This window comes from Centroberyx affinis, unplaced genomic scaffold (genome assembly GCF_046629955.1).
Source record: "Centroberyx affinis isolate AG114_WGS23_722 - 3 ecotype Tasmania unplaced genomic scaffold, CSIRO-AGI_Caff_v1 ptg002834l_1, whole genome shotgun sequence".
Taxonomy (NCBI): Eukaryota; Metazoa; Chordata; class Actinopteri; order Beryciformes; family Berycidae; genus Centroberyx; species Centroberyx affinis.
In genome coordinates this window covers 1-16,035 of record NW_027280976.1, presented here as the reverse complement: position 1 = coordinate 16,035, position 16,035 = coordinate 1, and the positions used below count along the sequence as shown (strand labels likewise).

At 36.9% G+C, this 16,035-nt stretch overlaps 1 protein-coding gene across 1 annotated transcript; it reads right to left on the bottom strand.

Moving 5' to 3' along the window:
* Window positions 1–1,086: 1,086 nt before the first annotated feature.
* Window positions 1,087–12,578, bottom strand: LOC139658113 (UPF0489 protein C5orf22 homolog; the record flags this gene model as incomplete). Its single annotated transcript, XM_071536152.1, has 6 exons — window positions 1,087–1,594; window positions 4,226–4,365; window positions 5,243–5,309; window positions 8,505–8,626; window positions 11,042–11,104; window positions 12,241–12,578. Coding segments are annotated over 6 exons (887 nt in total), but the record flags the coding sequence as incomplete, so codon positions are not given.
* Window positions 12,579–16,035: the final 3,457 nt, after the last annotated feature.

Sequence of the window (16,035 nt, the reverse complement as noted above, 5' to 3'; positions counted from 1 at the left end):
GCTGTGGCCTCCATACTCTCCACGATGCAAGTGTGGATTCACGAGGTGGCAGATCAAGAAGCTTCTGAGGGCTTTGCACACCACTTCTTTAAACATGCCTGCAAGAAGAGAAGACTTCTCCATTCTGACCAAGACAACAATCTTCGCTCTGCCGTTCTGTGGCAAAGAAGCTCCCTAATGCTGACACCTCCTCATATGACAACATTGCAGAGGCAACCAAGGATCCCCTCATCCCGGCCAAGTTGCACTTTTTCATGGCACTTTCCAGAACCTTCACGCCATTTCTCACAAAATACCAAACTGATGAGCCTGCGATGCCATTTATTGCTAACGACCTGGCTGAGCTGCTGAAGGTAATGATTGTCTTGTTATCATTGCACTTGAATTCAATGATTTTGTACATTCACTAATGGATAGCCTATAGCACTACTGCTGCAATGCTTATGAGAACTGATAACTTATCTCCATACCGAAGTAATAACTTCGGTATGGAGTGTAGTAAACAAAGTTTGCAGAGTTTGCTGAGGCGATTCATCAAGAGAGAACTTCTCCATGACATTACAGCTTAGCGAATGGTCCGACTTGATGTCACTGACAAGAAGTCAAGGGTCCGCCCGATGGATGTCGACATTGGCATTGGAGCAGAGGCTGTTATAAGGTATTGTGGGAATAACCAATTATGATCTGGATGCTGATAATGGAATCATGTCTGTGGCAGCAATAAAAGGTTATTCTCCACCCTCCTTGCCAGGAACTCCAGCAGCAGACTAAACCCAGCATAGGAGAGCTTTCTGTCTTGAGTTCAGAATGGAATGCATTGAGGAACGTTCAGGAGAAGAGCCCCTTGAAATATCGTCAGATGACCTCCCTCAATCCAGCCATCATATACTCTGATCCAGACTGGTGCCAGGGCAAGATGAAGTGTCTAGTGCAAAGGCTGAATTTTTACACAAAAATTTGGACTAGTGCAGCTTTAAGCATCTTACCCAAGAGGAATTACCTGGAAAAATTTAACTTTGTTCTCTTGTCTTCACGTTCAAAAGAATGGTTCAGAAACACTTGTTAAAATAAGCCCATTTACTTTCCACAGCATAACATTCTAAAATTGAATGTCCACAGTGTCTTCTGCAGTGCTAATACAGGATAGATGCAGGATGGAGAACGTCTACCATAGCTGTTTCAAATGTTAAGCATTTCCTACACTACACAAGACAAACCAGCTCAAAACATGTTCAACTGACATACACATGTATTTCAAGTTTAATTCAAACATGTCTGCAGTAGGTGCAGCGTGTGTGTGAATGTTACATGTGTGTATATGGGAGTATGATTTTATTTTTATGTCATTCAAACAGGATCTCCATCAAGTCCAACAGTGATATGTGTCTAGGTGTGTGTGTCAGTGTCCAAGTATGTGTGTGTGTGTGTGTGTGTGTGTCAGGAGGCCTGTGGTTGGCTGCCCTCAGCCTCTGTGCTGGTGTTGTCGTAGTCCTTATGTAAGTCCAATGCTCCATACAGGCTCTCCAGTATAGCCAGTACTCTGTTTTGGATCGAATTCACCTGCTCTGCTGGGCAGTATTCATCTAGACTGGACCTGGAAAAAAAACACATATACAGTTAAATTATGGAATTATTAGGCCTGTCTATCTACTCTACTACTACACTTTCTACAAGGTGTGATCTGTGGCTCTGAGATTAGTCTTTGAACTAGACTCTAAACACATACATACACACACACACACACACACACACACCCACACAGACAAAAACAAACGCACAGAGAGACACAAACTTCTTAATCTTAATCTTCATTACAAATTGATCCAATCTAAATTTTAATGGCTCAACAGCACATGAAGACACAAGCCAATGATGTCGGCATTGGTGAAGTTACTTCCACTGCATCCTACATTGTCAAGAATACATTAACCCGGACATAAAATTATACTGTGTCTGTGTGAAATGATGTAGAAACCGGCATTATTTTCTTATTAAAGGCTAGGAAATTAGACGATGTAACAACTGCGCAAGGTTTGAAAGTGTACATGTGAACCTTAGGGCTGATGAGAGAATGACTCTGATGTTCCATGATGATGATTGGCATTTATGTCTAAATCAGTTTAAACAGGGGCGTGTTGACATCCATTTATGGCTAATTGAGCAAGTGGTGATTCATAATGATAAATCGCGCGTGAACACATGTACACAGGGTTTTATGAATCAGACAAAAAGACTGTACGCATATTTCCCCTTTTATGCATACACAGATTTTTAGTTTTGAATCTACACAGAGTTTTATGTAGGGCTGGGCAATATATCGATATTGTATCGATATCGTGATATGAGACTAGATATCGTCTTAGATTTTGGATTTCATAATATCGTGATATGGCATAAGTGTTCTTTTCCTGGTTTTAAAGGCTGCATTACAGTAAAGTGATGTCATTTTCTGAACTTACCAGACTGTTCTAGCTGTTCTATTATTTGCCTTTACCCACTTAGTCATTATATCCACATTACTGATGATTATTTATCAAAAATCTCATTGTGTAAATATTTTGTAAAAGCACCAATAGTCATCCCTATAATACTGTCGCAATATCGATATCGAGATATTTGGTCAAAAATATTGTGATATTTGATTTTGTCCATATCGCCCAGCCCTAGTTTTATGCATAAGGCCCTGGTGTGGTATATCAAGGGCCTCCATTACACCTGACCAATCACATAACATAATAATAATAAATTTGAAAACTGGATCATTGTCATTTGTAGATATTTTGGAACGCAGCTACAGTTTTAGTTTAAAACCAAAGTAATAAAGTAGTAATTACTATTTAAATGTATTTTTTTAAAACAATGGGAGCCTATGATTTCTGGTAAGTAGGGCAAAGCTGCAGTAGAACAGACAATAGCAGCTTCTGACTGTGTTACACTAGTTATAGTGTAACATAGAACTCCACTGTATTAAAAAAAACAATTAGAGCCATGCCGTTGCTCTGGCAGCATATTTCATCATCACGATGCACCGGGCCGGCCGACTTTTTCCTCAAACAACTTAATAAGGCGGCTGTAAACACGTTTGTGATCTCAGGAAAGTAGTTCCGTAGCACAGAAAATAGTCCCCGGAGTAATGAAGAATTTGTTCCCATTTGAATTTGATTTGATAATAACTACAACAGTCTGAATTTTTGTGGTAACAGTTAGCGATTTTTAAAATGTAAACTATGTCTTTGTGAGCTGTATTTAAAGGTTTTTAGCTTACAATTGGAGCCAATGACTTCTGGGTTGACGGCTAAAAACAATACGTGGGAAGTCAGAAAGTAACGGGAGTAGAGCAAACGCATTGTTGATTTTGTTATTTTCATAGGATTTGTTGACGGTAAGCAATGCATTAAAAAACACCAGCCTTATCCTTTAACCTTACACTTAGACTAACCTAAACTTAATCCTAATTCTAATTTTAGACACGCAAGAATTTCTTACACAACTGATTTTTTTTTTTACACCAAAGTTTGCAGGCTGGGCAGTGTTTGGACCTTCAGGCCAATCACAGTGCTTAAAAATGGAAAACTCTAAAACAGCCTTGTCCCTGAGAAGGGGGGAGGGTGGAACCAACAGAGAGTCATCCCCTTGACACAATTTTGATGGAGTAAATCCTCAATCCCAGACATGGGAAACCAAAAATACCTGAGAAGTAGGGCTGGGCGATATGGTTGAAATCAATATCATGATAATCATAAGGATTTTTCTCGATATCAATATCACGATATGGTTCATGTATGCAATATCACGTTAAATAATCAAATTAATGTTCATCTCATTGAACCGCATGGTAATGTTAGGTGTGATGTCAAACAAAGCCGAAATATTCAAATAATATTCCTACCATACCTCATTTTATGAGTTTTTAAGTAAAATGTGATGGTCATCATCAATTTTGGCAGTAGAAATGTGTGTCACGATATCAAAATATCTTCATATCATCACTATATGATTCCACTGAAAGACGATAAACGATAATATTGAATTATCACCCAGCCCTACTGAGAAGCATTGGTATTTCCAGTCAGAAGCACTGATAATCCGCCTAAGGACCTACTACATTAGATGTACTGTATGTGTTTCCTTAAAGGTTAGGAGTTAGGGAATGAATGTAGTCAATGGCAGGTCATCATATGTATAGCAAGCCAAATGTGTGTGTGTGTGTGAGAGTTTTATTTACCTGGAAACAGTAACCAGTGTAGGTTTGGGCAGGGCCTTTAGAATGAGTTGTACTGCTGAGATCAGTCTGTCGATCTCCTCCTCGGTGCTGATGTGGTGAGGAAGCTCAGAGTAGTCACAGGTTAACCCAGCCTGATGGACCTGAGACGGAGAGAAAGAGAGAGAGAGAGAGAGAAGAGGTTAGATGGGGAGAGAAAGAGGGTTGAAGGAGGAGGGTAGGAGATGAAAGGGTTGGATAGAGTGAGGAGGGAAGCACAGAAAAGAAAAGGGAAAGACATATCAGCTTGCTTGCCTTCCCCTAATATGCTGATGACACTTGGCTGTATCTCTCTCTGTCCTAAAATGTCCTTAAATGATTCCTCCGGTGTCGGTGAAAGTTCTAAAAATCTGAAGTGCCCCATAGATGAGGATCAATATCAATATTGGCTGATGCTGCTTACATGAGATTGGCAATTGCTTTATCCCCATAAATCCAGATAGGCCATCTCTAGTATGTAGCAGTATGGATTCTTTCTGACACTTAGCATGGAGTTTCCTCCAAAAATAAGAAGAGATCTCATTATTATTATTGTTGTAGCAGTAGTAGTAGTTAGGGCTGTGCAAAAAAATTGATACAGCTGAGTATTGCAACATTTTTTTCCATGATACTGTATCGATTTTCCAGCCCCTCGTATCGATACATTAAAAAAAATTATTCATGTTTTAAACGGATTTAAAATGTCCTTAAATTTTCCTCAAATCCCTTTGAATTAAATAGTTTTGACTCAGTTTGTCTGCTGGGTTATCAATATAATGTGATGTACATATTAGACTACCCAGGTGGTACACAGCAAGTTGTATTTTCAGCTCTATTTTTAAATTTTCAGTAAATTATGTAGAGTATTGCAATGTGTCGCAATATGTATCGTATCGCAATATATCGTGATACATGTTGTATCGTGAGGTCCTTGCCAATACCCAGCCTTAGTAGTAGTAATAGCAGAATATTAGTATATTATAATACTAGTATTATTATTACCATTTCATAGTCAGGAGATTGGTTTCTTGACTTCAAACTGGAAACCAGTTGGGCTAGCGAAGCCATCCTGAAACCACATGTAAAAGTTAGTAAGATTCTCTCTCTCTCTCTCTCTCTCTCTCGCTTTCTCTCTCTCTCTCTCTCTCTCTCTCTCTCTCTCACACACACACACACACACACACACACACACACACACACACACACAAATGACAAATCGGCACCAAAAACAAGTCAAGGCTAGGAAGTATGATACTTTTATGCAGACTAAAGCCTGAAATGTACAATATATTTAACCTGAATAATAAAATAAGAAATGTGACCTGACTTGACCCACCCAAATTTGGGTTCAAGCATAAATGTCAAGCTCTAAACTAGGCTCGGGCATAACTAAATTCTACTGGAAACATAACAAACCACGAATCAAACTATCCACCCTGCAGAAACCGAGAGATTGTGGAGGCCTAGCCGCCCCAAATTTCCGATTCTACCACCTTGCAAATCATCTTCAGTATATACTCATATGGTTGCAAGAGACTCAACAATCACCACCCCCTGGCTGGATATAGAACAACATGACTGCCAAGAATTATCAATATCAGTAGAGATGCACCGATCGATCGGCCGGTGACCGGAATCGGCCGGTTTTCAGCTGATCGGCCATGACCGGTGACCGGCCGATCAGTCTCATATATCCGATTCTGTGCCGGTCAAATTTAAGACAACAGTAAAAACTCTGCTGTAATTAAGCAATATTACACGAGAGGATGCCAATAATGACGGTAAAGCACACCCTCGAGTGTAATATTGCGATTATACAACAGTTACCAACAAAATAAAAGATATAATCAAAATGTATTCATATTGTGGGGCAATTCGCTCTCAAAATAAAAAACTTTTTGCTAGTGTTATCTCCGTTTCCCTGGAAATACATGGGGTCTGACTAATAACTGGAAAACAATCAGTCACGTCAGTAGACTCCTATGTAATGGAACCTAGTTTACTACTCCAGCAAGTAGGCCGACCCTTAGTAACGACCTAGCAACAGAGACGATTTCTAGTCCCTGTTGAGTCAGCCAGCCAACTTGAGCTAATGCTTTCTAGAGATCGTGGGATTTCCCAAACTGAATAAATACCACACATATAAACACAAAACTGCCTTGCTAGCTCAATCTTGTTGTAACTAAGATATCTGCTGAAAAAAATAATTTTTCCATGGACAGATTTAGCTGCTACATCCGCAAACTTCACATGTATTTTTAAGCTAGTAGCGCCGTGTCACCGACTCACCGGCACAGCTGATGGAGGATGCCAGAGCGTCTGGTAACATCAAGGCTGAACAGAGTTATATTTAAATATATTGTATGATAATATGGCGGAGTAATATTTAGTGATGAGCACGGCTAGGTGTGCTGTCATGCTGATTTGATCACGTTCTAAATGTCTAGTTGACCAATCAGATTGCTTGGTCGGAACTACCTGTTGTATAATAGTCCATAATAGTAATAGTCTGTGTGTTGTTATATAGATCTGTTGCACCTGTTTTCTTTCGGGAAAGTATAAAGTGGGATATACTGCAATTCATTTTCATTTGGATTTTATTTGTTCAAAAAAGCTCTGTCCGGTAACCTGGAGCACTTTTTTATTTTGAGATTTGTTTGAGTGAGAGTGAGAGAAGGTCCTGTAACCTGGTGCAGTTTTGGAGAAAATGTAAGTTATTAATAGTCAATGTTTTATTATGAACATACAACTGAATTTTAATTTTCCATTAAAGAAAAGTTACAAAAATGTTTGTGTGTGCTGTCAATTATAGTTCTTAGAAAGAAAATCGAAATCGGCCAAAATCGGAATCGGCAGGTCAGACTTTTAAAAAATCGGAAATCGGAATCGGCCAAGAAAATTGCAATCGGTGCATCTCTAAATATCAGATCTCCCGTTCCTTACCAAGTCAATTAAAAAACATAACTGTTTCAAAAACCCATTCATAGCAGCGACTCTGACAGCTTGGTGGAAATCCAACCAAATCACTGGACACCCCACATCTTCAAATAAATTTACCCCAATCTGGCACAACCCTGACTTTCAGATCAAAAACAAACCACTATCATTCAATTCATGGAAAAAAGTAGGAATTACACATCTGGAACACTTATTTGAACATGGCTCACTCATACCCTACGAAACACTAAAACAGAAATATATCGGTGGTAACAGCTTCTTACAATATTCACAACTGAAACACTGTTTAAAAGGAAAAATCAGCACATCAAACAACACTCTGCAAACACCCCCATTGTTCAATCAACTCAAACTTATAGCCACTCAGAAAAAACCCTTTTCAAAAATGTACAAACTTTTAATAAAAACAGACAATAATCTCCCACGACCGGTCCAAGATTGGGAAAAAGACCTAGCTGTTACCATCGATATCAACTCCTGGATGCACATCTGCAACAACATCTTCTCAATGTCCCATAACTCCAAACTGCAACTTATTCAATACAGAATTCTACACAGAGTTCACCTCACCCAATATAAACTACACAAAATGGGACTCACAGACAACGACACCTGCATACACTGCACATTAAACACTAGAGATGATTACCTTCATGCCACCTGGCTCTGCCCACCCATCCAGACATTCTGGACAAGCATCACACATACACTATCCTCAACCATAGGTCGCAGCATTCCAGCCTCCCTATCTGTATGTCTGCTAGGAGATCTCTCATCAGTTGAACCGCCACTGAAATATGAAAATCCCATACTGGTCGCTCTAACAATCGCTCAGAAGACAATCCTCCTGAACTGGAAAGACAGAAATAACCTCTCAACATCCCAGTGGCACCTTCTACTATCTGACTATATCACAACAGAAAGACAAATAGCATTAAAAAACAATCAAATAGACTAATTTCCCATATGCTGGACCCCATTTATCAATATCACTATACCCATGTAACACAAACCAATATACATACATACACACACGGACACATCCTCACCCAGATAACAACCTCCCCCTACTGCCGGTGACACCAGTGCCCCCCCCCCCCCCCCCGCCACCTATACATACTTGAACTGTGGATTAGACCCTCAAGCCCTGCCAGGACCCCCCCATACTACAATAGCGGACACTTCTAAAAAAAATAAAAAAAATAAAAAAAATAAACTAGGCTCGGGCATTATCGAATATTGCGATATTTCACGCGATATTTTCACATATATATTTCATATATATAATAGTCCACATGAACATTACCCAGGGTTGTTGGCCCAGCGCGTAACGGTCTCTTCTCCATCATCTTCCAGCAGATCAGCAAACGCCGCCTCCAGGTCCTCTAACTGATGGATACGATGATCCGCACACTCACTAAGCTCCTCCTGGACACACACACACACACACACACACAGAGGTCTAAAGTTAGCCAAAATAAAATAAACACCAGCACTCGATGTTAAGAAATTTTGGATTCTGGTTTGGACCAGTAGGTCACACTTCCACTTGCCCCTAGTATACTTTCACTGGCCCAGCAGGCTAAGATTAAAACAACCAATTTTTTTCCAGAAATTCATGTAATTTATTATAGGGCTGAACAATCAAAATCAAAATCAACATCAAAATTTTAGTAATTCTAAAACTCGAAATCGCAATATGGCCTACTGCATTTTTAAATCGCAGGAGGCACAATATTTGTTAAAGGCGAAATGTGTGTCAAAATACCATTTTAAATGAAATATTGTGGTGCTGCAGAGATGTCCTGGCCTACACATCATATTCTACAGACTTAGGAAAACATCTTGGTTTGGTACAGATCCTCGCAAAAATCACACCATAATCATTTTAATACGTTTTTCAATGAAAATGAGAATAGTGATGTAAAAATGATCATTCCCTCTAATATCGCAAATCATATCGCAATTGCAATATCAGTCAAAATAATCGCAATTAGATATTTTTTCAAAATCGTTCAGCCCTAATTTATTACTATATAACATTTTACAATAAGGGTACACTAAGTTAAGGGTTAGTTAATGCTTAATAAGCATTAACTAACCCTTAATTAACAGTTAACTAATGTGTCTGGTAATCATTTTGTTCATGTTAACGAAGGTATTAATTTATACATTATTTAATAGTTTATAAAGATGACTTAAATAATGTATAAATTAATAGCGTAGTTAATAGCTTAGTTAGTAAAGCATTTTATACCACTGCCCCGTACGCTATGTAGTACTGAAATATAGCTGCTAGCTGCAATGAACAGATTACCACAGTGTAACAAAGAATGCGCTGAGTTATCTGATTGCAAGGCATCGTGGGTATTAGAGTCTTCAAATGTTTTCCGTATGGTAGGCATCCGAGTCCAATTCCTGAGTGTTCAAAGATAATAATAAAAAAAAAGAGATCACCTGCATTAACAGAGGTTTTCCCTGTAAAATTGTGTGAAAGCGCACCTTCTTTATTTTCCTATGTAGTGATCAAGGTTATTATCGTTAACGAAAACTAACGAAATAACGAAAACTAGGTGTGAAAAAACATTTTCGTTAACTGAAACAAAAATAAAAACGAGGCTTTACAAAAAAACGATAACTAACTGAAACTGTATTGTGTGTTTACAAAACAATAAATAAAACAATAAAACAATAAACAATAAAATAAACTAAAATTATAGAGAAAATGTCTTTAGTTTTCATCTTTGTCAATTTATTTCATACATAAGCCTGGTATTTTGAATTTTTGAATCTCGCTCCTGACAAATACCCCATATTACAAAAAAAGACTAAAACTAACACTGAAACTAATAAAAACTAAACTAAAACTAAGCATTTTCAAAAAATAAAAACTAAACTAGCAAACCCACTTTAAAAACTACTTAAAACTAAACTGAAATTGAAAACAAAAAGTCAAAACAAAATAAAAATAAAAACTAATGAAAAATGCAAAACTATAATAATCTTGGTAGTGATATGAGAGGGTGGTTATTCATATACTGTATACCTTTTAAAACCTCTGAAACGGGATTCAAATTACATCCATAGGGGAATCACATATTCCATACTGTCCTTCTCTACTATTCCAAATATACAATATACAAAGTCAAGGTTTAAAATGTGTCTTTCTATAGAAGCGTATCGCATGCATAATTCAAATGGAAATGTCATATGTAAAATGGCTATGTAATCCTACATTTGAATTTAAATTTGCCACTTGTATGTGCAGTTTTTGACTCAAAATGACAATTCAAATTCAAAAATGTCATTTGCATTTGATTCGACAATTCCTATACTAGTATTGACATTTCATTTAAACAGAGATTTGCACGCTTTATTTTTAGCTTTATTCAAATGATGATGCAAATTGGAAAATTAAAATGTATTTCCCAAACTGCATAGATGTGTTTCATGTGATTATGCAATAATGGTGTCAAAATTATAATTGATATGTCATTTACCTTATATGATTTTGCACTCTCTAATAGGGCATTTTAAATTTCATTATCAAAGACAATATTATGTTGTAAAGGTGGCAAAATGTAAATGGTTATCCAAATGTAAAAAGCGAAACAGCGCCTCCTGTCTTTGCCTTGTCTTTTTTTCTTTGAAAATAAAAGCCCTGCACGTACAAGTGGCAAATTTAAATTCAAATGTATCCATATCTTTCTGAAACATATCTTGAATTTGGTTTAAATACCTTTGGACTATGGGATCCATGCATGTATTTTGTGTTGTTTCAGTGCATCTGCGATCAGTTCCAGGATATAACTTGTATGATTATCAGGTGTCGCGCTCTCTCACCTCATCAGCGTTTGGGCTGGGTCTTCTGAAGCTGTAGAGCTCTTTGAGGATGGCGTATTCTTCCTTGACCACATAGAGACAACATGGAGCCCAGGTCAATTCATGAAACCAGATTTTACAAATACTTAAAAACTTTCAACCTACAGTGAACTCTGTGTGTATTTGGACAATGTTTTGCATGCGAACTGACACGATTATTGTGGTCCCGGCTTTAATTTAAAGTGTTTTCAGCCATATGGGGTGAGCAGGTAAGGAACTTATGGAAGCCCATTCCCGCCACTCAATAAAATAAAAAAAACGACTAAATTGTGAGTTTTTTTCCTCAGAATTCTGACTCTTCCACTTCTGACTTTATTTCTCAGAATTCTGACTTTATTTCTCAGAATTCTGACTTTATTTCTTCCACTTCTGACTTTATTTCTCAGAATTTTGACTTTATTTCTTCCACTTCTGACTTTATTTCTCAGAATTCTGACTTTATTTCTTCCACTTCTGACTTTATTTCTTCCACTTCTGACTTTATTTCTTCGACTTCTGACTTTATTTCTTCCACTTCTGACTTTATTTCTCAGAATTTTGACTTTATTTCTTCGACTTCTGACTTTATTTCTCAGAATTCTGACTTTATTTCTTCCACTTCTGACTTTATTTCTCAGAATTTTGACTTATTTCTCAGAATTTTGACTTTATTTCTTCCACTTCTGACTTTATTTCTCTGAATTCTGACTTTATTTCTTCCACTTCTGACTTTATTTCTTCCACTTCTGACTTTATTTCTCAGAATTCTGACTTTATTTCTTCCATTTCTGACTTTATTTCTTCCACTTCTGACTTTATTTCTTCCACTTCTGACTTTATTTCTAAGAATTCAGACTTTATAAAGTTAGAATCGTGAAAAAAAAGTCATACTTCAGAGATTGTGAATTGTGAGAAAAAAAGTTAGAATTCTGAGATAAAAAGTCAGAATTGTGAGAAAAAATCTCAGAATTCAGGGATATAAAGTCAGAATTCTGAGAAAAAAAAACTAAAAATTTTGTTGTATCTTGCATCTTTCTTGCCTTATTACACAAAGGCAGTATGGAGTAGATGATTGGCTAAATATGTATGTGGTTAATAATGGATCAGAGTGATCAAACCAGCGTTCTGAACCAGCCACAGAGCTGGGAGATAAGCATGAGGTAAATAGAAGAGAGATATACCTGTGTGTACAATTCCTTGAAGGGGTTCTTACAGGAAAAGAAATCCAAATCAATGTCCAAGATGTATGGCTCTGTCTCACTGACAACTGAGAATATCCTCTTTACAACATAATTAGTTGATCCTTCATCATCATCATCATCATCATTCCCCAGGCCTGTTGCTTTCCTGCCCTGTTCTTCCTCTTTTGCCGTCTTGTTGTCATTGCTGCCCTCTGCTGGTTGCAGTGTGTCAGTAGCGTCTGAGAGGGGCTGAGGGCGGCTGGACTCCCCAGCTCCCTGACACTCTGTCCTGGGCTTCTTGGCTTCACACTTCGCCCTGTCCTCCTCGGTTTTTCTTTCTGAAATCAAATGGCAGAATAGCATAAGATGGGATAACATAAGATGATCCTCTGATAGGGAGAAGAAACTTCTCCAAAGAGAGGCATACTGGATACACTACTTACAAACCGAATATCCTAGAGGCTTAAACGAAGAATTGCTGTTGTCTTGTTTTTTATGAATATGTGTATTATTGATGTATATGCATATTTACATACATACATTTTTTATTGTTAGTGTGCAAACCTATTGTTCACTTATCTGACTGTTGCAATCACAGAATGTGATATAATTAGTGTGTAAATCCAGCAGTCACTTATCTGGCTGTTGCAATCACAGTTTGTGATCTTTTCCCTCCTGTTTCTTATTAGATATTTTTTCTTGTTACTATTTTTCTTATGTATATGTATTTGCATTTTCTATGAAGGTTTTGCACATGATTGGTCTACATACTGTATATACATACATGCATTTTTATTGTTAGCGTGTAAATCTGTCGGTCACTTATCTGACTGTTACTATCACAATATATGAGATATTTGGTAAATCTATCAGTCACTTATTTGTCTGTTACAATCACATGTGTGATATATCGAGTAGATCTATCAGTCACTCATCTGGCTGTTGTAATCACAGAATGTGATATATTTCCTCCTTTGATTATTAATTTTTTCTGATTACTATTTTTCTTACTGATATTTTTCGGACTAATATTTGTTTCTTGTGGATGGTTGTTTGTATTTATGTACATGCATTTGTAGGCTATTTATTATGGAGATTCTGCACATGATGAGGTTACAGATCAATAAATCAATCAATCGGTCACTATCTGGTTGTTGTAATCACATAATGTGATATATCTCCTCTGATGGCTTAAACTGTCTCAGATTTTCTTCATTTCTATTATTTTTCTTATTAGTACTTTTTTTTGATGCCTGTTTGGATGATTTGTATCAGCTGGTTGTAATCACCAGCAGGTTCCTGGCTGCTGTTTATTAGGGGTCACACACCCACAACTGTTTCAGTAACGCTGAGGAAAGCCTGGGGCTGAAACGCGTCCATCTTTTTGCTGCTGTGCTCATTAAAGAAGTGATATACACTTATCTGTGAGTGCTGACCACTTCATTTGTTATTTTTGTGATTTTTGGGTTGGCACCCCTTACACTCTAAAGACTGTGAGTTGAGCACGCCAGTTCTTTCATTTAAACAGATGAAACATCGTTGATCCCCCCGTGTGGGAATTGGGTCATTGCAGCAGTAAAAGTCATAACAACAAAAACAAAAATTATAAAACCAACAAAAATAATAATAAAAACAGAATATGATCAATTGTGGTGGGGGTTATATAAACATATGCAGGCAACCATTTCAACACGTTGAGCCGACTGTATGAGAAATATGGGGAAGAGTATGGATTACTTTTTTTTTTTTTTTTTCATTCACAAACAAAAGTTTTCAAAATCACTTCCTAAGATCTCACCTTTTCTCCTAGAACTGAATCCTCTACTTAAATCACTCGGTTTAGTAAACAACAAAAAAGTAATACGCTATTGAAACATTATGGAACTTTTTTCCCTGAAACCTCTGACTAAATATGTTTATATTTATGTATATGTGTACTCCTATTTCTTATTTTTATGTAACTGTCTTTTATATTTTCCCTCTATGTTCCTCATATACATTTGTGTCCTTAAATTTGATATATGTGCTGCTATTGTTTACCTGAATGTTTGTATATTATCCTTTTGTTAATAAAAAAAAGAAAAAAAAACCGTATGGATTTACTTACAGTTGTCACTTACAGATGTTAGTAACAGTAGTGATTGCTTACTTAAATATGGATTAATAAATATGAAATATATGACAGCTCCAGCTTCTCCTGTCTTCCTCTCTACAAACCAGTTTACATTGACATGCTCTTTCCATGAAATACACTAATCAGGTGAATCCAGGTGAAAGCTCTGATCCCTTATTGATTTACCTGTTGAATCAATTTCAGTCATGGAGGAGATTGAGAAGCTTAAAGAAGGAGGTTTAAACCTTCAGCCATGAGGGAGAGATAGAGATAGAGATGAAGGAGAGGAGAAGCTTAAAGGAGGTTTAAACCTTTCAGCCATGAAGGTTGGAGATAAAGAAGAGGAAAAGGTTAAAGAATCTTTCCATCTTTCCTGTCTCTCTATACTGTCCAACGGTCTAATAAAGCAGGAAAAAAACATTTTTAAAGAAAGAGGTTTAAACCTTCAGTCATGAAGGAGTGATGGAGATGAAGGAGAGAAGACTGGTTATAGAAAAAAAAAAAATTCTGAATCATTAGGACCCACAGGTGATCTTACAAGTGATCCACCAAGCAGCTCATATTTCAATAAAATTTCAACTCTCACATTAGGGCTGGGCGATAATTCAATATGATCATTTATCGTCTTTCAGTGGAATCATATCATGATGATATGAAGATATTTTAATATCGTGACATACATTTCTGCTGTCTTAATTGATGATGACAAGCAAATTTTACTTAAAAACTCTGATAAAATGAGGTATGGTAGGAATATTATTTGAAAATTTCAGTTCACACCTAACATTACCATTCGGTTCAATGAGATGAACGTTCATTTGATTATTTAACATGATTTTGCGTGATATATACTGATATCGAGAAAAATCCTTATGATTATCATGATATTGATTTCAACCATATCATACAGCCCTACCGTCAAGCGAGTTTTCGAAAGCCCCACAAGAATATTATGATCATTTTGTACTATGGAAGAGTAAAGTTTTACTAATGTCACATGTGTGCCGTAGGTACCTGTGGATTGTAAAAATTCAGAAAATATCTTGAATGATGTTGTACGAGGTTATGTAACATTTGCTGATCAAAATGGCCATATTACAAGAGCAGCATCTTACATGGAATTTGCCATTTGACCTTCTAGGATTGGACAAAAGGTGATGCAACTCAACATCAGCATCCATCAGGATATAATTCACAATGTTGGCAAGTAAAGGGCAGTTTCAGTGTTGTGCTGCTGACAAAAACCAGACTGAACATTTTCAAATATGTTACATTCTAAATATTCTAGGATTTTTTTTTATTTTTTTTTTTTTATAGGATAGTCATAAGTCCTCCATATGTTGGTAATAAACTTTTTCACTTCTGTTTGGCTCTTCTAAAATCCCTTTTTAGGCAACGGATTCTTTTGTTTATCCAAGAGCAAATACTAATATATTTTGATGTCATTTTCACTGGTGGAGTACTGTCTCATGCTGAAGACCTTTGAAGCTAGGGATGCCTCTGTTTTATTTTTTTCCGAACAGGGTGTGTAACAACGCATTACGTAATAACACCGCATTATGTAATAACACCGCATTATGTAATAACTCGACAAAATGCAATCAATTTTCGCTTCATTATGTAATAACACTCGCATTTTGTAATAACCTGCCGCATTTTGTAATACACAGGCTGAACACAAT